The 23903-nt window shown below is 41.9% G+C and overlaps 2 protein-coding genes across 2 annotated transcripts in view; both read left to right on the top strand.

Moving 5' to 3' along the window:
* The window catches only part of RB195_022872 (uncharacterized protein), a gene marked incomplete at both ends in the record, with an annotated part of 64471 nt that overhangs the window by 3007 nt on the left and 37561 nt on the right, over positions 1 to 23903 (top strand). The window contains 5 exons of the mRNA XM_064210112.1: positions 698 to 781; positions 10529 to 10621; positions 18563 to 18662; positions 18761 to 18858; positions 19342 to 19405. Coding sequence (XP_064065993.1) covers positions 698 to 781; positions 10529 to 10621; positions 18563 to 18662; positions 18761 to 18858; positions 19342 to 19405 — 439 coding nt within the window. The remainder of the gene's footprint in view (positions 1 to 697; positions 782 to 10528; positions 10622 to 18562; positions 18663 to 18760; positions 18859 to 19341; positions 19406 to 23903) is intronic.
* On the top strand, positions 22569 to 22865 carry RB195_022873 (uncharacterized protein; the record flags this gene model as incomplete). Its single annotated transcript, XM_064210113.1, has 1 exon — positions 22569 to 22865. One exon carries the CDS (start codon positions 22569 to 22571, stop codon positions 22863 to 22865), a length of 297 nt encoding a protein of 98 aa, XP_064065994.1.

Below are 23903 nucleotides of genomic sequence, written 5' to 3'. Positions count from 1 at the left end.
GAGAGTGACTTTAAGAAGAAAGAGTGAAAAGCAGAAACAGAAACAAGAATGGATGTAAGGACAGTGAGACACACGAAAATGAAACAAACACGAATGAAGTAAACGAGTGGTACAAGGTACCATATAAAACATGCTGCATGAATTTAAAAGAAAGTTAGAACTATAAGCCTTTCAGAGGAGAAAAAAGAATAAAGTAGACATAAAACCAAGAAAAAGCACAAAAATACAACTTTAAAGGACAGAAAAACAAGACAAAATAATCATAATCAAGACAAGAAAATAATTCAAAACAATATATCATACTTCCTTTTTTTCTTGAATTAAAGTTTATTGTGATATTCTCCTCGTTTCTCTTGGGGTAAGAGTACGTGAAACGTCGTAATGCACTCATTTTCTACCTTTCTCTAAGCATATTCCTCTGATGCAACAGAGGAAGTAGTTACTCGGTGTACCATTTTGAATTTCGCTGTCCCGTTAGCATTGGTCCAAGGGGCGGAGCCTCCCGCTGCCGGGTGCAAATTTAGATAGGAGCGTGTTTGAATTCAGTCGTAGTCGTAAAGTCTAGTCATAAACTACAACTCAGTGACGTAAATCTGCTTCTTATTGTTATGTTACGCAAACTATCCTGATGTTAAAGTTCAGTGGTATTCTCTCTCCTTGTAAATCTCATCAATAATGCTCAGAATTCTGTGTTCAGATCGTAGCTGAAATTGATTCCTTGCCCACACCGACTCCAGAAGCATTAGAGTTAAAGCAACTGATGCATTTAAACGATGTGGAGGTAAGCTGGCAACGTCATTTCCTCAACAGTCTTTACTTCTTTGTTAATATACTCTTGATTGCTTCTTCTTCCTGATCAGTAGTTTTCTGTTGTGGACATTTCTCTTATACAATTATTCATTTCCTAGACAGAAAACTCCACCCTCTAAGTCATTGGAGCTACACACGAACTGGAGGGCTTAATCTCTCTTTGACTGTAAATTCTCTTTGTTTTTGAGACCTTCGTTCTACGGTTTTCTAGCTCTAAGTGAGATCCAAAATTTCGGCTTAAGAAAAAAAAAAGCAGAGCATAGCTGCTTATTCGTTTCAGAAACACATATTTCCCTTACATAGAATTATAAAGTCGGCGTAAGACATCTTATAGCAAAATGACGTGACGCGTCCTCGATATAGGCGTGCACCAGCTCTCACTATTGTATGCGGATAACTTTCTGCACTTTTTTTTGTTTTTCATAGTTCCTTTTTCATAGTTTCTTCGTCACTAGCGCTTATATGTTTTCAGTAATGCCATATTTCTTTAGTTCTATCGTATGTTTTGCTCCTAAGGCCACATTAAAGGCATCACCCCACAAATCTGAGGTGGTGCGCGGGTTTCAGGTGGAGAGTTCCTGTACGGGGTCGTAGATTATGGAGAGGAGGGTGATTCTGTCCATTTCTTTCTAATTGCCGAAAAAAACGGCCCGAAAGATGCGGCGCGTGCACAAGGCTGGTGCGCTCCAATCGAACTCGTTGTAGAAGGTAGCGCGCCGAAACGCTTGAAGTCATATCTTCCGGGCCGTTTTTTGCGGCAATTAGAAAGAAATGGACGGAGTCACCCCTCTCTCCATAATCTACGACTCCGTCCACCCCAGATTTATGGGGTGATGCCTTTAAGGGAAGCGGTTTGCAACTATTATCGGTAATTGCGCTACGCAGCAGTTAGTTAAAGGCAGCATACCACGAATCTGGGGTGGTACGAATTTCATGTGGAGTATCCGTATACGCGGTTGTAGGTTTTGGAGACCTGGGTGGTTCCGTTCATCTCTCCCTGAATCACTGAAAGCAGCCGGCCCCTGAATGCGGAGACGGCGCAAGGGGTGGAGCGTTGCAATAGATGGCGTCGTATAAGACAGCATTCTAGAGGCGGCTGTTTGCAGTGATGCAGGGAGAGATAAGCGGAGCCACCCTCCTCTCCATAATCTACGAAGTTGTATACGGATACTCCACCTGAAATCCGACCCACTCCAGATTCGTGGTTTGCTGCCTTTAAAGGCATCACCCCACGAATCTGAGGTGGTGAAGATTTCAGGTGGAGTATTCGTATACGGGATGGGAGACTACGGAGAGGAAGGTGATTCCGTCCATTTCTTCCTAATTGCCGTAAAAAACAGCTCGGAAGATGCGGTGCCGCACAAGACTGGCGCGCTCCAATCGAACCTCTTGTACAAAATGGTGCGCCAAAACGAATGAAGCCGTATCTTCCGGGCCGTTTTTTACGGCAATTAGGAAGAAATGGACGAAATCACCCCCCTCTCCATAGTCTCCCATCCTGTATACGAATACTCCACCTGAAATCTGCACCACCTCAGATTCGTGGGGTGATGCCTTTAATGATAACAGCAGACCATTGCACTGCTGTTTCCTTACCCACACAGCTCAGCGATCCAGCTCATGAATAGCCTTATAACTTGCACTAATGATTTATTACAACTCTACAAATTTATAAAGATGAAGATTAACAGCGTTGAACTATAGGTAGATTTTGAAGTAGAGCACTCTGTGTTTGAAGTCCTTCGACATTTTTTGTTTGTTTTTTAACTTCTAGTTCGGGCTTTCGTTTTCTCATTTGAGCTGCTATTTTACTTTTTAAATCACTAAAATCAATAGATTAATGAGTTAATATCTATTTCCGTCTGATTGATTCCTTCTACTACTAATCGTCAAATGAGGTGCGAAACATTTTTAACAGCAGCATGACATCTCTGCAATCACATCGTAAGGATACAGGTCCAATGGATAGTCATCACTATATTGACTGTGCGCTTTTGTTTGGGAGTATCGATTTGTTAAGAATGGAGATACCGATATTAGCGTCCGTACAAAAAGTCTGAACGGGCATCATACTTTTTGTAGTCCCCCTCTGCTCGCCTTTACTGCTCAATAGAAATTAAAAGTGGTGACATTTTCTGTAAAAGCAAAATTACATTTTTTCTGTGATGATCCCATAATTTTCTTCCCAAGTGCGTTGGTACTACATTTGTGGAGTATTCGAAGAACTTTATTTTACACATATATTCCTACAATATTGCCACAGTTTGGAAAGATTATTCAAAATGTGGGTTTCTTTCCTCTGTTCCCCAACAATTAGCACAGTAAGATGTGCTAACATGAAATGATGTTAACCTCATCGTCGTCTACATTCGTGTTTCCAATTTTAGGACAAGTGATGTTATCAAGCTGATGAGGAAGACGTGCAGAGGAATAGAAATATACAATACAAAAAATACAAAAATAAAAAAGTAACGCACGCTGTTTTCACGGCCAAGAAGTTCACAACTCTCATTTACTTCTCAAAAAATTCTGTTGGAGTTATAACATAGCACCACTCTATTGCGGCGCACCAATCCGACACCGTGGGGCCCGTTCCAACCCATTTTACCGCTTTCTGTCACCCGCACACCAACATAACCATCTCACTGTTTGGACCCGTCTTACTGCTTTCTGGAATTTCGTTACATACTAACAAAAATGTCAGAATAACCTAGTTATTATACAGCACGACATCAAGCGACTGCCCAAATGGCATAAACAAATTATAGAAATGATAAAACATGAGATTTGAACGTTAAATTACCAGCACTCTATTTATACGGAGCGAACCATAAAATGTGTTAGATTGTCTGTGCCCCAAAGTTCGCCTGTGACTTTTGCTCTTTTTTTTACTGATGCCATTGCCAACACCTACTTATTGTGCAGGCACAGATTCGACTGCACCTATTCAGTTGTGGGTTCCTAAGGACCGTTCCCACAAGACCACATGTGGCTTCCGCGGAATCCCGGAATAAACCTTTTTGTTGTTTGTTGGCTCCGAAAATAACATCTAGTTGTGTATCACCACAAGGTAGTAGTGTTACTCAGCTCATTGTTGGATACGAATTTGTCTTTGTGTATCAAAAAGCCATTCTAAAAGAGAAATGTAATTCATTTTCTGTTTTCTTCTGACTTTAGAAGGTTCCTTTCACTTCTATTACGATTTGGTTGTACTCTCGTTGGTTTACACTTCACGGTTGAACTTTTTTCTCAAGTTCTTAGAAAATTCTTCTTCTTTGGAGAACGGTCGCTATAAGGTAACCGAAGACCTTCTTTTCCACTTCATTTCAGTTTCAATAATGGAAAAAGCTCTAGTAATTACCAAAAAACCGCTATCAAACGCTATTGCCTAAACCCTATTATCTGAAATATAGAATGGTGCATGTAAATTTGCGGAGCGTGTAAAGGAATTGTTTTTAACTTAACTCGGAAATGGGCGCAAACGAAAACAAAGTTTGTACACAATGCAAAATCAATATAGCTAGTATCGTCTGGGTGGCTAGCCAACGTCCTTATAACCGCGAGGTTATAAATATAACCTTATAACTACTGTGCATGCCTCCATGCACAGTAGTTATAAGGTTATATTTATAAGCTCGCACTAGCAGTCTCCAACTATTAGTAGTGCTCGAAGACTTCCATGCACGCCGTGCAAGGAAGTCTTCGAGCACTACTAATAGTTGGAGTTAATATAGTGTAGACTGTGCAAACGTTAAGGAACATTCAGATGACGAAATAGTCTAAATCTTTTTCATCCTTTATCTTTCCCCCCCCCCCCCCCCCATCAATCTGCTTTTAATAGTATTGCTGGTTTTCTTTCTGGTGCAACCTAAAAAAAAGACTTAAGATAGAGTTGCGGTAGGGGCCGCTAGAAAGACGGTCTCATTAACAGTTCTGGATCATTTTCTACGTATTCTTCGCTTTCTGCCAACGTAGCGCAGCGGGACGATAGAAAGGGTGCGGAACAAGAGGTACCCGTGAAAACCGGCTGACCGCTCCTGTCCTCCCTTCGGCACCGCGCGCCTCCGCGTAATTACGGCTGCCGCTCCATCAGCTAGACATTCTCCACGACCGCCTGAGATCACCTACACCCCGCCTCCCTATTGTTCTCTAATCAACGCCGCGCGCGACGTTCGCGCCGCGATGAAGCGGTGGATAGTGCGAATTTTGAAGGGGGGAGTGGAGAACGAATTGCCGAGGCGAATTCTGATGTACGGATATAGTAAACTAAGCGCATATTATTGTGAATAAAGGAGAAGAATAGGTAAAAATTACTTCAAAAAGATGCTCCAGGGAAAAGAATAACACGCATATATTTTCAAACATCTCATAATTTAACACATTTCATGCCCTAAGTTTTCTATATAAACTAGCAGTGCATAAGTATGTGTTTGTCACGATGCCATTCAACGAGTTCGTGTTCAACTTTCAACTGCGGCAGTTATAATAACAGCAACATTATGCGCTTATTACTTTGTATACATTCTTTAACTCCTTTCTACATTTTACCTTTTCAAAATTTTACATAGATATAATGTTTATGTAGAGCAAGTATTGAAATATGCCAATATTTGACATATTTCAATACTTGCCTGTACGTCTTATACTGTTTTATATAACAGACCTTTGTATGGCTTTTCAAACTTCTTTCGTTTTATCGCTCCATTTCTATCCATTCTCTGCATAAAATCAATATGACAGGTTAACTGTATTAGTGGCGAACAGAGACCTTTGTATCTTCGAGATATACCTTTAGGTACAGTGTATGTCTGCGAGGCATTATTCGCGCTTCGTTAATCGTTGGATGCCAGTTTTACCCAGCTAAATAAACAAAAAGAAATCATTAGAGAAAAAAAGTAAAAAAGATAGTATAACACCGATCAGTGAGACATTTTTTGAAACATATCTCGCATTCCCAGAAATGGATGAGTGTTTTCCACCTAATAAGTCGAGACAGGATAATTTCATTTTCACTCGCATTTCTAAATTTCATTTGTAAATGGCATATCACTTATACAAACCTATTTCATTCCTCCTTTCTTTTATATTAATTTACAAGCACACTTTATGTAGACCTTCAAACAAGATTTAATACCAGGTACTTTCCTTTCCGTTCGACTTTAAAAGCGCATCATAAGAGCTGTAAGCGCGGTGGAAAAAAATCGTCGTAAGAGTGGCAGACGCGGCGAAGTGGGTGGGGAGGGTGGCGTGGGCGGGGCGTCTTGAAGACGTAGCACAAGAGGAGCAACCAGGCTACTGTAGCGATCATGACGGTATCAGGAGACGCGCGGTGCAATTAACGACGCTCATTAGCCTCCTTGATACGCGGCGGCACATCATACGGGTACCTCTTGACCGTTCCCCCGGTAGAATTGGCGAGGCGTCAAGCAGAAGGTGAGCAAGAGGAAGGCCAAGACTGTTGCGAATAACCACATTGCCTTCTGATGCGTGGTGGCGTATCTGTTATCCAAAGAGATAGCTGTTGGTTCCCCTCTCAAGTGCTCACGTTAGAAAATGCCAATTCCAGCATACGTTTGCAATTGAACGAACACCAATTCCGTTCGAGAAAGCTGTACAAAGGAGAATAATTCTTCTCAGACACTTGCCTCACCGTCCCTTTGTGTTTTCTCCTAGTTCCCTCCAGCATTGCATGCCAAGAGGCGAAACACTATTCGCCATTGCTAGCTCATCACGTTCTCTATGCTGTGGGAGGTTTTGGATGCTCTAGAAACTTGCCAACCAGAGGAAAAAAGAGATTTAAGGAAAGAACGAATAAATGTACAACGAAAAAAATTCTGTTACTGCAGCATTTGAAAAAAACGGCAGGAAAGTTTTATGTCGTTATTACGTAAAACTCCAATTTAAAGGCATCACCCCACGAATCTGAGGTGGTGCAGATTTCAGGTGGAGTATTCTCATAAGGGATAGTAGATTATGGAGAGGAGGGTGACTCCGTCCATTTCTTCCTAATTGCCGTTAAAAACGTCCCGGAAGATGCGGCTCCGTACAGGGCTGGCGCGCTTCGGTCGAAAAAAGTGGGCCAGAACGCCCGAAGCCGTATCTTCCAGGCCGTTTTTTACGGCAATTAGGAAGAAATGGATGGAATTACTCTCCTCCCCATAATCTACTATGCGGTATACGAATACTCCACCTGAAATCCGTACCACCTCATATTCGTGGGGTATCGCCTTTAAGTCACCCGTGTTTGAGCTATTCTGACGTTCATCTATTGTCTTGAAGATACAGTTGTACTCTCTATTTCGACTAAGTTGCAGTGTCTGAGGAGCAAGCAAGAACTGACTTAATTTCGCAAGTTTGTGATTGATGCACATGAATTTTGAATGTATGAGACGTTTGTCTCGAACGGTGGAGAAGGGAACGGACAACTTGCTGTTTTATATATACCAGTTGAACTGCCTCGGAGGAATGAATCCTTTAAAACATTGATCGTGCAAGCTACGCAGATCCTCTTGCCACTCTACCTTTACACACTTTCACGAGTGTCAAATCCGATATGTTAAGCGTTTTCATTCTGCCAGACAAGTCTGGCACCAATTTATTGACGCCGGAGTGGCGAAAGGCTAGTTTGGAGCTAGGACTGAAAAAAAGGATGCACTACACTCGATCTCCTATATATAGTGTAGCGCATCTCACTAAAAATGCAGCCAGTTCTTTTCGAACTTCGACAATAGTTGAATGTGAATTATTGCTAACTTCTCTAAGAGCTCTAGTTTCCTTTCACCTCGCTCATTTTCCTTAGTTGTGAGGCACTTTCACGTCTTGACAACTTTATCGAGAAAAATTACAGAGAATAGAAAAGGATCAAAGTTACGGGAACTTAGTTGTCTACTTTGAATTATTGGTCTCCAGGGCGGTTGTAGCGCAGTCGGCAAGTGGTTCGGCTGCGACTGCACGATCGATAGATGTTTCGAAACCATCCCATTGCCAGCCTTTTACCTGTCCGGGATCAATTAATTGGTACCTTCTCTGCTATCAATTTCTTGAGGGTGAAGGCACTGATTTGATACGTCGGCGGGGTCCTCACTGGTTGTTGTATAGGCCAACATGCGTTCATGAAGCAACGGTTCCGATTCAAACGGTCAGAGTCAAACGTGTTGGCGCATCCCTGGCGGATCAATACGGCAGAGGCATTATGGGCTTTGTCCTGCTATAACGCCATTATGGCCGTGGTCCTGCTATAATATAAAGGAAAAATCAAAACAAGCTAATTAAAAGCATGTATCTTTCTGTCTCCCCGGCGCAAATTCCATCAGACACTAAAAGACAAATGCGACTCGAACTAGGATAATTGAACCGACCAATTGCATGGCGTACCATGTTGCTGCATACAACCATAGATCTGCGCCGTACATCACACAAGCGGAATTTCGAAGTGGATCGCGCGATTAGATTTGCGAGACAACATTTGAACGAGGGAAAGAGCAACGTGTTCAACAGTGCTGTAGTAAGAGGTGGCGTGGAGCAAGGCAAGGCGAAGGAAACGTGGAACGTACCCTAAACCGATGGTTGGTTTTCTCTTTTTGTATCATATAGAACTGGGGGGATGTTGACCTTCATCGATAGCCGACGATGTTGATCACGGATATAGCAGCAGTCCATGGACAATATGTTTCAGCGATGATTGCCTTCATGAATTCCTTTGCTCTTTTGCTTCAAATCCACCGCTTGAAGTTTGCGGAATGCAGCTAAAGCCGCGGGTATTTTATTGCAGATTTACCCTTAACTGCCTTCAGACGATCATCGATACTATTGACATTGACTTATTTTTGCTATTATAGACTGTAGAAACGTGTCAGGTAATGCTTTTTTTTTTTACTTACGCTGATCACACTTTTCACATATGCCGAGGGAGTTCCGAACTTTCTAGCAAAGTATGCAGACTTCTTTTGTGATTTGGCACTTAGAAATTTTTTAAGCATTGTTGTTTTCTCACATCAGTAGTTGTGTTTAGAAAACAATGTTAAAAGCTGAGAAGTCCGCGAGGTCAGTAGCACGCACTGGTTGTCTAATAGCTCAGCTCGTACTAAATGTCAAGCAATTAGATTAAATGTGTTTTGTAGAAGCAAATTTTTGTATCATAATCCTCATTTTCACTGTTCAGGGACGTACCATTTCTTCAAAGGGTTGATTTAAAAAGGTTGAGAATCTTGCTGGATTCCCCATATGTTTTCTTTCTCAATTTCAAGAAGGAAATCTTTTATATATTATGTTCGAGAAGTACTCTTCATCTCCCAAATTATTCCCTTACAAACATTCCAAACTCAAAAAAAAAATCACACGGATTAGACATTCGTTGCCTATTTTCGATTTCCAGCCATTCTCATTGATTTTGTTTATATTCGACTGCCAGTTCTACCATGATGACGCTTTCAACAGATAGCATCACCACCATTATTATCTTACACGATAAATTGTGTTGCTTCTAATTAGAATTCTTCTTCATGTTTTCTTCATCCCATGACGCGCTCGAACTTGAGTACCGCAATAACATGGGTGTAAGCATGCGTCTTCTGAAAAAATGACCGCAAAAAAAAAGAAATATAAAAAGTTCTGTTTCGCTCCTGTGTTGAAGTTGGGGCGCGTCATCACCACCAGAGAGAAATGACAGTGGAACACCTTGTCCCTTCATTCTCTTTACTTTACAAAAGGTAGCCGGCTAACTTTTATCCTCAATACACAAATACAATTAAAGGATTAGAAGTGTAAGTGGGGAATCACGCGCAACCTCGCCCACTTGGCTGTTCCCTCGGGTGCCTTGTCTGATGCAGCGCTACTGCTCCGAACGGTTCTGCAGCTCTGCGTTCTGTGCAGCTATTACTTGCATCAATCTCTATGACGCCACGTACGCCTTCTGAACCGCTTAGGCTTGGATCCTCCCGCTGAGACCCTATGGGAGCTCTGAGTCTTGCCGACGAGTTCCCACTTATTAGTGATTCGACTACAACCGTCTCTACTTCCGAGAAATACGCTCGGAGATACTGTCGTCTCGATCGCACTGTACTAGTGCCTTGGGCCTTGCCGATCGCACTGTACTAGTGCCTGGCGCATACATGACTAACCGGTACAATTCGAATTCAAACTTACGAAATCTAAAGTGCATCATTATGAAACGACTACCCACAGTAACAGTATGCAAGAAATACATAACATTCTGTATACACTATTTCAGTGTACTGACACCTGCTGTTAGTCGGATTCACAAAAAGACTTTTGTAAGTGCTTTCCCCGGAACTAGTCATTAAGGAAGGAAGGCACAGAATCTCTCATTGGTATATGTACATTAGTGCATACATAAGGTAGATAAGTAGTTAAGATAACAGAAAAGAAACGATAAAAAGAAACTAAGTAATTACAAATGGCAGTAGTAAATAATAATAAATAAGGAAAAGGTAAACACAATGGAAAATTAAAAAAAACCCCGACAAGCATACGATTCGCCACCCCCTCTTGTCGTCCCTCTGTTTGTTGCTTGTGTAGGTGCGAAACCAGAAATGAGCAGCGGGGTATTCGCTGCAACAGTGCTCTCTCCAGGTTAGATGTTAGTCTGTATGTGCAAATTTTTCCTGATTTTTGGCTACCAAATACGAGTGCTAATATTTATGCATGAAGTAATCGCATCATACTGAAGAAAACCGCAGTTCTTCCTTTTTCTCTTTAGACATGTCTGCAAGCACATGATATCGTTGTTTCGGAAGTGTACGAGGTCGAAAATGGAAGAGAAGCCGCATCGACTGCTCCTATTTCAGCCCAAGTATGACTTAACAAATGTATTCATATAAATAGTTTGAAGCGTTAGGATGTCTCCCTTTTTCCGCGTGTATACTCTGGGTATGTGATCCTTTTTTATTTTTGAAGCGTTTGCTATGCCTGTGGAAGAAGCAGTTTTATTGTAGTCTACTATCATAACAGGGTCTTCAACAACACATAAAGGGGAAAAAAGTAGTGGGGGAGGGGGAGAGGGGGGGGGGGGGTTGGCACTCAGTGGTGCCCTTATTTTCCGACGCTCTAACTTACTTTTTTTTCTGTTAGTAACTTCAATTAGCATGTTATAGATCCTCTAAGACCAACGCTTAGGCCCTAGGACTCCGACTGATTTGATTATTTGCTTCGAAAAATAAGGACGCCACTGAGTGTCCCCTCCCCCTACATTTTACCCCAGGTAAAGTGCACACCGCAAACGAACTGAGGGCGGGAAAGCTAACCTGAAATTCAGGAGTACATCAATTAGATAAACGCTAATTTAGTCAGTAGTTCGCGAGTTTCACTGGTGATACTCTCAAAAAGGGATGCATGCTCACATCACAACAACACTTTTCTAATTTTTTTATCGGCGTCTTCTGTAGCAAGAATCATACTTACTCCATGATGTGTGAGTATCTTGAATAAACATCTTGCTTTCACCATAATAACCTCTATCCCGTTCTGTTCTGCTTCAGGTATAGTTTACTGACAATTTTTTTTTCAGAGAATAACTTTGTTATGAGCAGGCACTTTGATGTTGCTGTATAACTTATTCTCTAATCGTTATAACAAAACCAACATAAACACAATATTCCATATTTTCTGTGGATAGCTGCATCGAAAGCTGCTGTATTTTTAAAATTTTCTTGGTTGCTGAACATTTTCGAATATTAATATTTGTACGGCAGAGAGTTTATGTAATTATTATGAGAAGGAAAGGATTGAATAATAGCCGAGAAAACTTTTGTAGTTACGCTATTTTTACCCTACAGTTCACTTTAGCCGACAAACGAGCTGTAGTGAACTCGAACGCAACTTAAAAGTCGTTCGTATTTGCTAATACATTAGTCATGGCTTCTTTCACGTTGTTTGTGTTCTGTTTTTTGTAGCTTCAGATTGTCAAACGAGTCAAAGAAATATGAAATGTGGATAAGACGTGAAAAAACGGACGTGGACATGTTTGTAGATGTGTTTCTCTGGGTTCGCTTTTTGTTTCTGGAGCAAGTTACCTCGAGCAAGTGTATTCATGATGGCGAGATTAGATGTCATATGTGGCGCAGTATCCGTCTTATGCATCTTCAGAAATAATTTTAAAAATGGAAAGTGCTCACGGTTTGTTTGAATTGAAAATTGAATTTTGAATTTGAATTTTTGCTTCAGAGGCGAAAAGCACTCGTGTAGACTACGATATGCATAGTGTTGATATATTCTTTGGGAAATGTTTTCAGTAAACTCTGATTTTCATCGTCAGTAGGCGACAATCAGCGATATGCTTGGTTCCGATCGAACTCTCGTTGAAATCGGCGTGCTCAAAAGCTGCTTTACGAATATAAGAGAAATCACGCTGAAATTGCCTAAAGAAATCCAGAAAATGTATCTGGTAGCCCTAGCCTTGTGTTTTCGTGTTCGTAAATGCAACTTATTGGGTTGTGGTAATCGAGGAACTCCGTCGTTGTCTAGCGACCTAACTAATACATTTCAAGCAACGGAAAGTGCCTCATCCGCACAGTCATAGATCCGTTGCGGATTGCTACCGTTATATTAAGTCTAGAAAGTTGCATCGTTGGATAAACGGAATCCCACAGAGCTGCTATGCGTGCGTTTTCCTGAATTTGTGCTGGGAATTGAGTGTGGTCCTTCCGCATATTCGTGAATTACATTCCTACCACCACCTCACTATCTACTTGTGCAGAGATCCTAACCCAAACATTTTTTTTTTGTTAGGCTGCCTTTAAATGACTTGACTAGGTGTACCCAATAAAAAAGCAAACAATTTCTGCAGTCATCAAACTTGTAGAATCATTGTCTCACTGTTGCACTTCTGACACTTTCCTGAAATTTGCGTTGCTTGACCAAAAAACAAAGTGGTGCAGTCACAAATCTGTTTTGCGGAGGAGAAGAGTCGATCTTGCAGCTGTTTTTGAACTTGCCTAGGGGATAATCCAAGCGTCCCTGCTCCTTCACCAATATGAGATTCGTCTGCAAAATTACATATGAAGTAAGGTTCTGCATTTCACGTCATTGCAAAATTGGATATGTGATCGTGCGAGTGATGAGGCGGTGCAAAACTAGTGGAGGTGTAACAATTCTAACTGATAAACTCTGCACAAAGCGTGGGACCTTGACACAAAACAGCTGCCGGCGCATATTTCGCATGTGGCGTTAGTGTCCTCAAACCCCACTAACATCTCAGTGTAATGTTTTGATTGATAGATTATTTTGCTTCTCTCTTTTTATTTATTCGAACCTAGTTTTGTCAGCTTTGGTTGTTTTCATATACATCCATATTCTCCCATTCCTCTATAGCGAAGATTTTTGTAAAACTGCAATGAGATTTCTACTACAGATGGTAAGTTATCCAAGATGGTACATTACTTACTTAGATACTTAAATACTATCGCTGTGTCGCGAAGACGGGACACTTCTCTTAAGCCGGAGCTGCGAAGACAGGCTTAATGTTGTGTGCGCCGATTAGACTTCAGAAGATAAATATTTCTTAAGGGCTCTGTGGGCAGTGAGTAGTCTCCTGGACGTTGCAGCGGTGTCTGCCCACGTCTCCGCTGCGTAACAGAGTGCCGGAGGAACTGTTTAGGCGAACAGATGGGCGGAGATTGGTCCGTCAGTTGGTCCGCTGCTTTCCCGACGGGTGTTAAGGCTGCCCACGCTGCTCTCATCCTTCTGTTCAGTTCTTCCTTCAAGTCGTTCTCCACATCAATAGAACCAGGGTAAACGTATGACGAGAAGAATTCGAGAAGAATCTTCCATCAGCAAATATGTCCCTTTCTTCCCAACCAATTTATTCCGTTATTCATTGAAATCCAGTTGTGAGCAGCTTCGACGTTATAGTATCGCCTTGTCGCTTTCCAATGGGTATGGTGAGAGGACGATGGAAAAGCTGCATTGTAATGGTGCATCGATCGCAGCAGTTAGGTTTGTCTTCACATATGATGCTTCCACACCTTGACCGACCTGGGCTGACAGCGCTGCATTCGTTTCTACGCTGTCGAAGGCTTTCTCATAATCGACAAAGGTTAGGACAAGGGGCACTTGGTATTCCAGCGAAACCTCTGTGACCCTCCACACGGTCTGGATGTGGTCGATGGAGCTGAAATTCTGAGGGAATCCGACGTTCTAGATATGCACGTGAAGATGATCATTTTTGGTACTTCAAGCAAGACGCTCAGCAAGCGTATCGGAATGTAGTTTAGAAGGTCCTCTCGGTCATCTTTGTTATGGATATGAACAGTTCGCAAATTCTTCCAATGGTCTGAGATCCTTTCTTTCTAAGGTAGACGTCATATACGCCGCTAAAATTATATGAAGCGGATGGGCCCGACCCGAAGAAAGTATGCAGATATAAAATCAGGTCCAGGGACTGTCCCAAGTTTCATACTCTTGATCGCGACTCGCATTTCCGAAAGGAGAATCCGTGGTGGAGCCTGGGGGATGATCAGGCTTGTCACACAAGTTGACGAACGAAAAAGGTTCGATTGTAACCTCATCGTGATTATTTTCATCTCACGACGAGAAGAGGTGCAAATCCCATCCTCGTTTAGCAAGGCTGTTAGCGGAACGTTCAATTAGTTCTTGTGGCTTTCAAACGATCCTACTGCAAAGCTTTTCTGCAGCTAGTGTTTGCTGCTAACCGTTCAATGTGTGATTCATTTAGATCAAGCTTCAAAACCCTTCTTCTCTCGAGCTTGTGGGTTCCCGAAAGTCAATCCATTTTGTAGCTTTTTGTTGATTTGTTTGAGCTGTCACCAAGACTGGTATTGATATTTATTAACAGTTAAAGTTTCGGCACTTTCGCCTTAGTTAGAGTCTGGAGAAATCAATGCCATGGGTGATTTATTCTCTCAAGCGTCTGATCACTCCACAGAAAGCGTACAAAGAGTAGGTAAACTCAAACAGCAACACATTGGCTAATGCTTACCTCATTTGCTGGATTTGGTAACCCAAAAGACTACCACGCACCACAGCTAAGAGTCACAAGGATTTTCAAAGGGACTTGACGGGCCGCTAGTTCGTTTGTGATCGCAATGCACTCATCCTTCCTGTTCATTTTTGGACTTTTGGCGGCGATCCAAAATGCCTCTAGTGTTCTGCATGCAATGATCTCGGACTCGAACGATAACATGGTAACCTCAACCTCTATTTCGGAGTTTTGATGGTTTATTCTGCGGTGTTCTCCGAGCGGGGTAGAGAGTCTAGATTTTGCGAGTCCATCTAGATGCTCCTTGACCCAAGCACACAGTGGGCGTCCCGTTTCCATTATGTAATCGTCACCACACAACCTATAGGTGATACGATACACTACTCCTGATACCATACAATCACCTTCTGCCATATATCAAACCACTGCTGTATTGTCATTACATAGATGATTGTTGCGTCGTCTGCCCAACACAGGCAAAATTAGCAGCAGCAGTAGTGTCCACACACTAAGTTCACAAGGGAGAAGCCGTTAGACAACTGGTTGGCTTTCTTGAATGTGCATATTTACTTGCGTTGTCTCCACGGGTCACATATCCTTTCGTCTATCTATATTGAGCGGATGATCTTCGTCATCTCACGAATCCTGTACAATTGTACAGCGAAGAACACTACGTTTGCCACGCGGTATCTCGAACTTGGGTATGTAAATTTTATCTATACTAACCAAATTATTACAAATATAAGGCAACGAAGAAAGTTAAAGCTGTATTTTGAGGTCAGGAATAAATGATATAATAACACGAATGTGCGATTAAGCGGAGATTATTATGAGTGAGTACAAAAAAAAGATTATCATGAATACAAAAAGATTAACTACCATACCATATTTACCCAACACTTAACACGTGTTAAAGAGTCTGATTCATGTTGGAAATTTGTAGCAAAAGTCAGTTAATGGGATCCTCATTTACTTTCTATCACCTTCGTGATAAATCCCAAGTGGAGGAAGATGTTCCAGCATTTCTGCGCTAATTTGGTCGTCTCCACCAGATGTTATATTTTTTGGTTCTTCGCTGGTCGTGGTGCATGACTGTCTTTAGGCCTGGACGAGTTCAGGGATTGACTGCGCTTGCCGGTTCAGCAAAGTGTTGAAATGTTCCCTCCAGATGGGCAGAGTTGCCCCCGACAGGGAGCCCGTTGGCAGTGTTTAGGACAGGCGGACACCTCTTCATCTTGCCGCTAACAGAGTATATGCTTTTCTCGGATTCTTGTCCTCCCAAGCATTTTTAAACTCCTTCGCTCTTGACATGCACTCGTTATCGCGGTCTTGTTGCACTTGACGACAAAACTTCCTTCTTAGACGCTTTCACTGGTTGAAATCACTTGTGCTGCGGACGAGACATACAGAATTGTACGTGGATTTTTGTCTGATGCAAAGACAAACTTCTTCCGCGGCAAAAGAACCGGTAGCGTTTCCCCTGCTCCGGATGCTTTGGATGCATTTTGTTAAGAAATCCGTATCGCTGGGCTTCTTCCTGGTCCGTGCTCCAACATGTATAGACACATGTAATTTCGTTTTGCGTTCTTCGTCTTTAATATGAGTCTTGCCATGTCGATTTTCGGTTGAGAAGGAACTTAGTTTCTCTTGTGGAACCGTATCTTGAAGCTGAGAACTGTACGGTGGTCAAAGTCGAATGTGACGTCTCAAACATCTCTAGATTTTCGGATATCTGACAAAGGTATGTCCTTCGTCAGAACGTAGTAGAGCTGAACTTTGAGGGTTCTCATCCTCCGCTTGCGCTGCTCTTCAGACGTCCAATAGGTTGATTTCCACATAAGGTGATGACATCGATGATTCCTCTTGCACGTGGGACCGATGATGAGGCTTGTCTATTCACATAAGTCGACCAGACGATCGCCGTTGTCCGACACGCGCTCCCACTGGATAATATCATTTTCGTAACACATCGGATTGTTGTTAAAGGCATCACCCCACGAATCTGAGGTGGTGCGGATTTCAGGTGGAGTATTCGTATACGGGATAGTAGATTATGGAGAGGGATGTGATTCCGTCCATTTCTTTTTAATTGCCGTAAAAAACCTGCCGGAAGTTGCGGCGCGTGCACAAGGCTCCAATCGAACTCGTAGAAAATAGTGCGCCGTAACGCTCGAAGCCGTATCGTCCGGGCCGTTTTCTATAGCAATTAGGAAGAAATGAACGGAATCACCCTTCTCTCAATAATCTACGATCCCGTATACGAATACTCCACCAGGAATCTGTACCACCCGAGATTCGTGGGGTGATGCCTTTAAAGTCCCATCTTTGCATTTGCATCAATTCCGACAATTACGACCTGCTGGCTTGGTATCTTGGATATCAGCGTATTGAGTTCATCCTACAAGGCGTCCTTGTTGTCGCTCCCAGTGGTCTCCGTAAGTGCGTTAGCATTTAGGATCCAGAGTTTGAGTCTTTTGCGATCCCGCCATCGTAAAAAGGCGCATCTTAACGACGTTGAACCAAACTCCACCAGATTGTTGCAATCGTTTCTAGTTATTACGTAGCCTCCTACCTTCTTTTCATCAGCATCACTGCAGTAGATAGTGTAATTGTCGGTAGAGATGAGAGAGTGATCCCTGATGCGTTTCCTGCGATGCACTAAACGGTACGCGCAGATATCGCAGCTGTCTGGGCAGAGCGGCTTGTTGGTATTCACTTGACAGCGAGCGGCAGTTCAATGTTACGAGACGAATGCTTGTTCCCAAAGATTCCATGTTTCCCTCAGGCATTCGACCTTTCAGGGTATGAGCTCTGGCATGGTGCTGGACGACAGCAAATTTTTGCAATGTATGAAAAGCCTTTGCCATATAACAGTGCAGGTTATACAGCTGAAGTGCTATGAAGTCTTTTTTTAGTGAGAAGTAATCTTTCTTGCTATAAGTGTCAAAGAGAAAATTAATGGCTCATACCCATTTATTAGTTATTACGCGCAGTACAGGGGATTGTTTTTAGGGAGTAGTAAATCTTCAATGCTCCTGGGTTTGCTTGTGAAAAATAAAGGATAAAGTGCATAGTCAGTCTCTTCTGGGTGCGCAATAGTGTTAAACTTGAGTTCAGAATTGTTTGAAGTTCATTATGGGCGTGTGGCATATACATACAGTGAGTAGTGAGTGACTTGTGGGTCGAACCCATTCATGCATGACGTCAGTGTTCCTAGCCTCCCAGGCAAGTCTGGCACCTATTTATCGACCTTGGGAAAGTGAAAGGCTTGGTTGCTTTGGACCAATTCTGAACCAATGCTCAGTCGCAGCGAATCCTCTACTACACCCGGCCCACCCGGATTTGCTTATAACAGGTAGTATCGCTAATGGATGTGTTGTATAGTGTATAGTGAGATGTCACCAAGTCTTTTTTGGTTTATGTTTTTCAAACATCTGCAGTGTTGAAACTTTTATCCTTATGGCAATCTTTTATCCTGTACTAGTATGAGACTTGTTTAAGGGGATATGTGCGACGACTTTCAGCAGTACAGCCTCAGTATACGTACGCGCTACGTGCGCATTAATTTACCTCTGCTTCTGCGTGTAGAAGTGGAATGTGATGACACATTCTTAACTTCTTTAGCGCTTATGACGTATATATAAGTCATGGAGTGCAGTTTTTGTACAGGCGCACCACTTAAGAGGTTACGGAATTATTCGACACCAAACACTTTTCCTTCATCCTCTTGATGTTCACTGCTTTTGCCATTGTGTGATAACGTTGCCAATTTGGGAAGTCGCATCATATTTACTTAAGAGTTTTTCCAATCCAATATTTTCGAATGGTGGAGTACTTGCACAAAGATATAGGGGAACTAGCACGTGTTCGGATGAGTGTCCACCACCACTGTTCACAGGTATGTAGTAGAGTTATTATCGTGTAGTATCGCGGTTCCATCATCTAGCGGATTTTCGGAGCGCTGAAATTAGTTTGCATCACTTGTCAGAGTTTCAGGTGATGACGGTGCCAGTTTGGTGATGGACACAATATCAAGGATTCGTTTAGTTCAGTTTCAGAAAGATAGCGAGGAACCTATGGGTATAACGTTAAAGGTTGGCAGCTCATATCTTTTCTTCATTCTTCTCGCGATGCTGCACCTTTTGGGTATATGTTGGCAGGAATTTGAGGAAGAGTGAATATTGCTTTGGTGCGAACCTTGGCTGCTTCCTTGGAGGACGAGTTAGATAGTCAGCTACAATGCGAACCAATTTAATCAATTAACTTTGAGATGCAATTGATCTCTTAGCGTGCGTGGGAGTTCGCGTCAAACGAATAGATAAATTAGTGTCTTTTGTTGTAGAGTGATCGCATAAAAACATCTTATTGGAGAGCGACCTCTGGATGTTTCTATAAGAGATCATCGAAGCACTATCAGTTAATGTGTTAGGGACGACAGATTTTTTGCTCTATACTCAACTATTTCCGCACATTTCTTACTAAGTAAGACTCGTTTCTGAATGAGACTGTCTAGCCGAATCTATTTCTTTCTCTTATCACACTAAGCTGTCATTATATGATGATCCATTTTTTTAAAGGTCACTGAAGATGGAAGGTGCTTTGTCGCTCGAATAATGCATGGTGGGATGATTCACAGACAAGGTAATGTAACGACGGAAGTAGTTAATTGCAAGAAAAAGAATCTATTTGATAAGATTTCTAGAGTCTTTGGAGATAATATCTAGACAAAACCCCACCTTCCCCCCCCCCCCCCCCCCCCCCCCAATTTTCTTATTAGAACACCACACAAAATGATATGAACTTTTAACTACATTGTTCTTCAATTTATTCCGTAATTCCGATAGCTCACACCATTCTTTTTTATATATTTCCTTATAACTGCGTAGTTCTCTGCGTCTCTATGGCCAGAAGAACATCTAAGACGGTTGTTTGTATCTCCATCAACGACCGTATCATGACCTCGTCGGGGTCTACATATATGTTTGCGTATTCGCCGGCATATCCACTGAACACGTTATGTCTCGGAGGAAATCGCGGAGAATCCGTAGGGACCTTCTTTACCGTTCCCACATTCTATGAGTAGAAAAAGATTGAAATGAAGCCGCATGAATCTGTGGTCTTCTGCAATGGCTACATACCGCTAAAAAACTAATGACAAATACTATATTGTATTATATTATATTATATTATATTATATTATATTATATTATATTATATTATATCATATTATATTATATTATATTATATTATATTATATTATATTATAATTATGCTAATATTATATTATAATTGTATTATAATTATACTAATATTATATTATATTATACCAGTCTGAACGTCCGGCTAAAGCCGAACTTCAGGCTTATTTTGGTGTTGGCTTCGCTCGCCTTCGCCGACCGACTGAGAAATAACAGTAGCGGAAAATTAGAATTGTTTTTTTCTAGCAATGCTATCTTCAATTTTTTTTCACCCGAAAATTTAAACACAGATGAAAGATTTTATCGTTTTTCCCTAAACGCGTCAGTTCTGTTGGCTTTTCGAAATATGTACTAGGTACTTCTCCAGTGCCCCTGCAATGGCTTCTGTGTTCAAGTCTGAAATTTTCGTTTGAAAACTCACGTGAAGGGATTTCACACTGTTTACTCGATATTGGAGTCTTTGTCACTTAAAAAAATAAATCTTTGTACTTGGAGACAACTGAAGGTCCGATCGATTTTTGGGTTCTCCACATTCTTCATTCCTTAGGCACTACAGTAGATGCTAGAGGTACTAGAGGACTGCTTGTAAAGTAACTGGACTGTTAGTTACTTTCTACACGTTGAAAATATGTATTACTCTTGTAGCAATTCTTTTCTCAGACGTTTGCGGAAGCAACGCCTTTTAATGGTTTTAAGACTCATTTTTCCTCTTACAGTGAAGATGTCCTACGAGCCGGTTATGTTCCTCGATATTGCCCATTGCCGTATCTTCTTAAATCCAGGCTAGTGAACCGAACAGGTTCTGGTTAATACAATTCGTAGGACTTCGCTTTGTGAATCTTCGCTTGTCCTCCTTTGCGTGACATGGAGGTTCTTATCTTATTCGAATCCTGTAGAACTTTGGTACAACAGCAGCATCCCTCAGACAAAACCTTTTTTCTCATGAAGACGTGGTTTATTTGGTTATGTCAACCTCCACTGTACGACTCTAAATTCTACTCTCACCTTTCACAGCGATGAAGATGATCTACGAGCCGACTGGATCATACTCCTGGTCGATTTATGTTTATGGATTGCTCTTGATGGATTTAGCCGACGTCTTAAACTTGCGGAGCTTCTCTCTCTGTTCGCTCTATTGCATGGCAATAGATGATGTCTTCTGGTCTCGGTAACTCTAAAGCGTCGTACCTGACTTTCTTGGTTTCCATCACATATGCGTTTCATATACACATCATCTTCCCAGTCCTTTCCCGTTTCGGCTGCACAAATCATATATACGATAGCCGGAGCCGGTGCTCCCCCTCCTCTCCCACTTTCGCTTTTTTTTTCTTCTCCTAAGCAGTTCACTTACCACGAGAAGAACGAAAAGGAACAAATGAGATAGAATAGTATGATGTTGGAAAATCTAATGCAATAGTACGAAATGAGGAAGCAGTGTTTTGAAGGAGGCATTTACAAAATTTGCGGGATTAAGCAGATATCTCCGTCCAGAGAAAAAATCGCAGTGCGCTCCAAGCTGGTCACTTCTTCGCTGGTGTGGACAAGCGATTGAGATGTAGCGCAGTATTCAGGGAGGTAGTCAGAATTTCCGAAAATTTCGGTGGCGTGGCTTGTGGAGGTTCGATTGATCTGAGCGTTGTTTTTTCTGTGCCACAGAGGACTGTGGACTCTGAATTCGATGTCTCCTGCGAGTAGAATGGTATTGTAATGTTTTGCACACAGTTTTCGCTACTGTCATCAACAGTTTCTTAATTGTTAAATTTGCAGTCTTGTTGGAATTCATAGACGCGTTTCCCAGTTTGATTTCTATATTTTTGCTGAATTTCAATAATCAAGTCCTTTCTTATTGGATTTTCACCCTTCTTCGTATATTCCTTGTAGCGCGATACTACAGTTTTCTGCGTTGCCTCGCTGAGAACGATATGCGTGTTGCGGAAATGCAACGCCATTTTAATGTTCCTGTTTTATCGGAAGAATATTCGTATATAGATAAGTGAGATCTGCGCTCTTATATCCGTGTGCGGTTTCAATTCGACCTCTGATTCACGACTTTTGATTGGGTCGTGTAAAAATGCTCATTGAGCTAGTCCCGTCTCAGGCACGAAAGGTATAAGTTTGGCACCGGAGAGTTGACTTTTTATTTTTGCCGATGCTTCAAACTGCTTGTAAGTGCTTGAGACTTCGAAGGGGAGTTCCCCTTCTTATTCCAATGCGTAACAAATTGTTCAGTGAAAGTTTATTTTGTGTACGAGATTATGAGCAACAAATACAAGCGAGAAAAATCGTGTATTCCAAGCGAGAGCTACATTCCAAGAGTGGGGCTTGATTTTGATAAAGAGGAGTCAGAAAAGAGAATAATCGGAACGACGACAACTTCATTTTACGTAGATGTTGAGTAATCGTTGTTATGCTTTTGTAAGAGATCCGCTTATACAAGTCTGATTGCTACCTGCTCACGTTAGCTCTGGTTATACTAAATGCAATCAGACGTTGAGCATTCGCTCTGGGCACATACGAACTATATAACTTTCACAGTCATATGGCGGAGTTATTCAGATATTGCAAAAAGATGCTGTTGTCCAGTATACCGCCAGAACCCAGTCCAAATGGGTCAAATACTTAGAGGGAACGTGGAAGCTTTGGTAACAACACTTTTCGTTACGCTGAACTGCTGGACATTGTCATCCTGGAAGTATTCGCGTCACTCGGTGTCGATAGGCAGTTCAAGAGAGGCTGAGTCCCTTAGGAAGTGGAACCGTTACGATTGGATGGATTCTACGAGAGCTGTTGCTGTAGATCGAGAATGTTCGGCAGAGCTGTGTTCAAGGACTAGACATCCTCGGCGAAGACGAATCGGTGAAGGCGATAGATCCTGGATGAAATATATGGGCAATGTGTTTTAAAATTATCTGCAAGACGTCGCTGCTCCATATTTAAAGATACTTCGCGAGTTACGTAGCAACTTCACGACCAAAATTTCCTGATTCTACAATAATGTCACAATCGATCGTATAAGTACTCACTTATTCAACACTGCTCTTTTTCCTGCTTTTACTTACACTTTCAGTAACATGTGTATTTCGCAAGCACGAGGAAAATGCGATCAGCATCATAGAACGCTAAACCGAACGAGTGATGCTGGGAATATCCCGCTACACGCGAATGAGGCACGGGATTCGCAGTTCAACACTATGCGGACATGGATGCGTTTTAACGAAAATCGGACCAGAGTTGCGAGCGAATGGATACTACGTGATATTATACGCACTGCAGGAATACCGCCGACCCGATGGTTATACTTTTTCACCAAGTTCTTCATTGCTCATTCGAACAAATCGACGAACAAGGTTATAACTGATACCCGTCAACATCTGAAAATTCTCTTGCTACAATTGCTTTAGAAGCATGTTGGAGAAAGTCCTGAAAAGTTACGCTACGTTACGCTTTCGATTACGCGGACATATGAACACCGCTATTGCAGTAAAACTGGAACTTCTAATGATACAAAATTTCATTCGCTTAAGGTAACCCAGTTGAACATTGAGAGCAGAGAGGATCTCTATCTGTCGCCAATATCTTTTCCTCAGTATTACAGATCAGATTCAGATATGAAAAGAAGCTACAAGTTATAAGTTTGGAAATAGGAATAAAATGCATGTTGCAATTGATTGAACGGGTTAACATGAAGGCTTTCGGCTTTCGATAATAAAGACTACGTAACAAGGCGGTGGCTGCACCGAAGCCATCTAGCTGATTCGAGATCTCGTGAGAAACGCTTTGCGTTGTTTTTTTTTTAATTACAAAGGAAGTCTGTCAGGTCAGTATCTGATCTAAAGATGTGACCATAACTATGTCGAAACTTATGTTCAGTGTCTATGCAGAGAGCAAAAACTAGCTGCAAAATGGGTGATGGTTTGGTCTACCCATGATTTCGCTTTTTC

This window comes from Necator americanus, chromosome X, assembly GCF_031761385.1.
Source record: "Necator americanus strain Aroian chromosome X, whole genome shotgun sequence".
Lineage (NCBI taxonomy): Eukaryota > Metazoa > Nematoda > Chromadorea > Rhabditida > Ancylostomatidae > Necator > Necator americanus.
The sequence above is the reverse complement of the archived record's forward strand: the minus strand, read 5'-3'. Positions and strand labels throughout refer to the sequence as shown.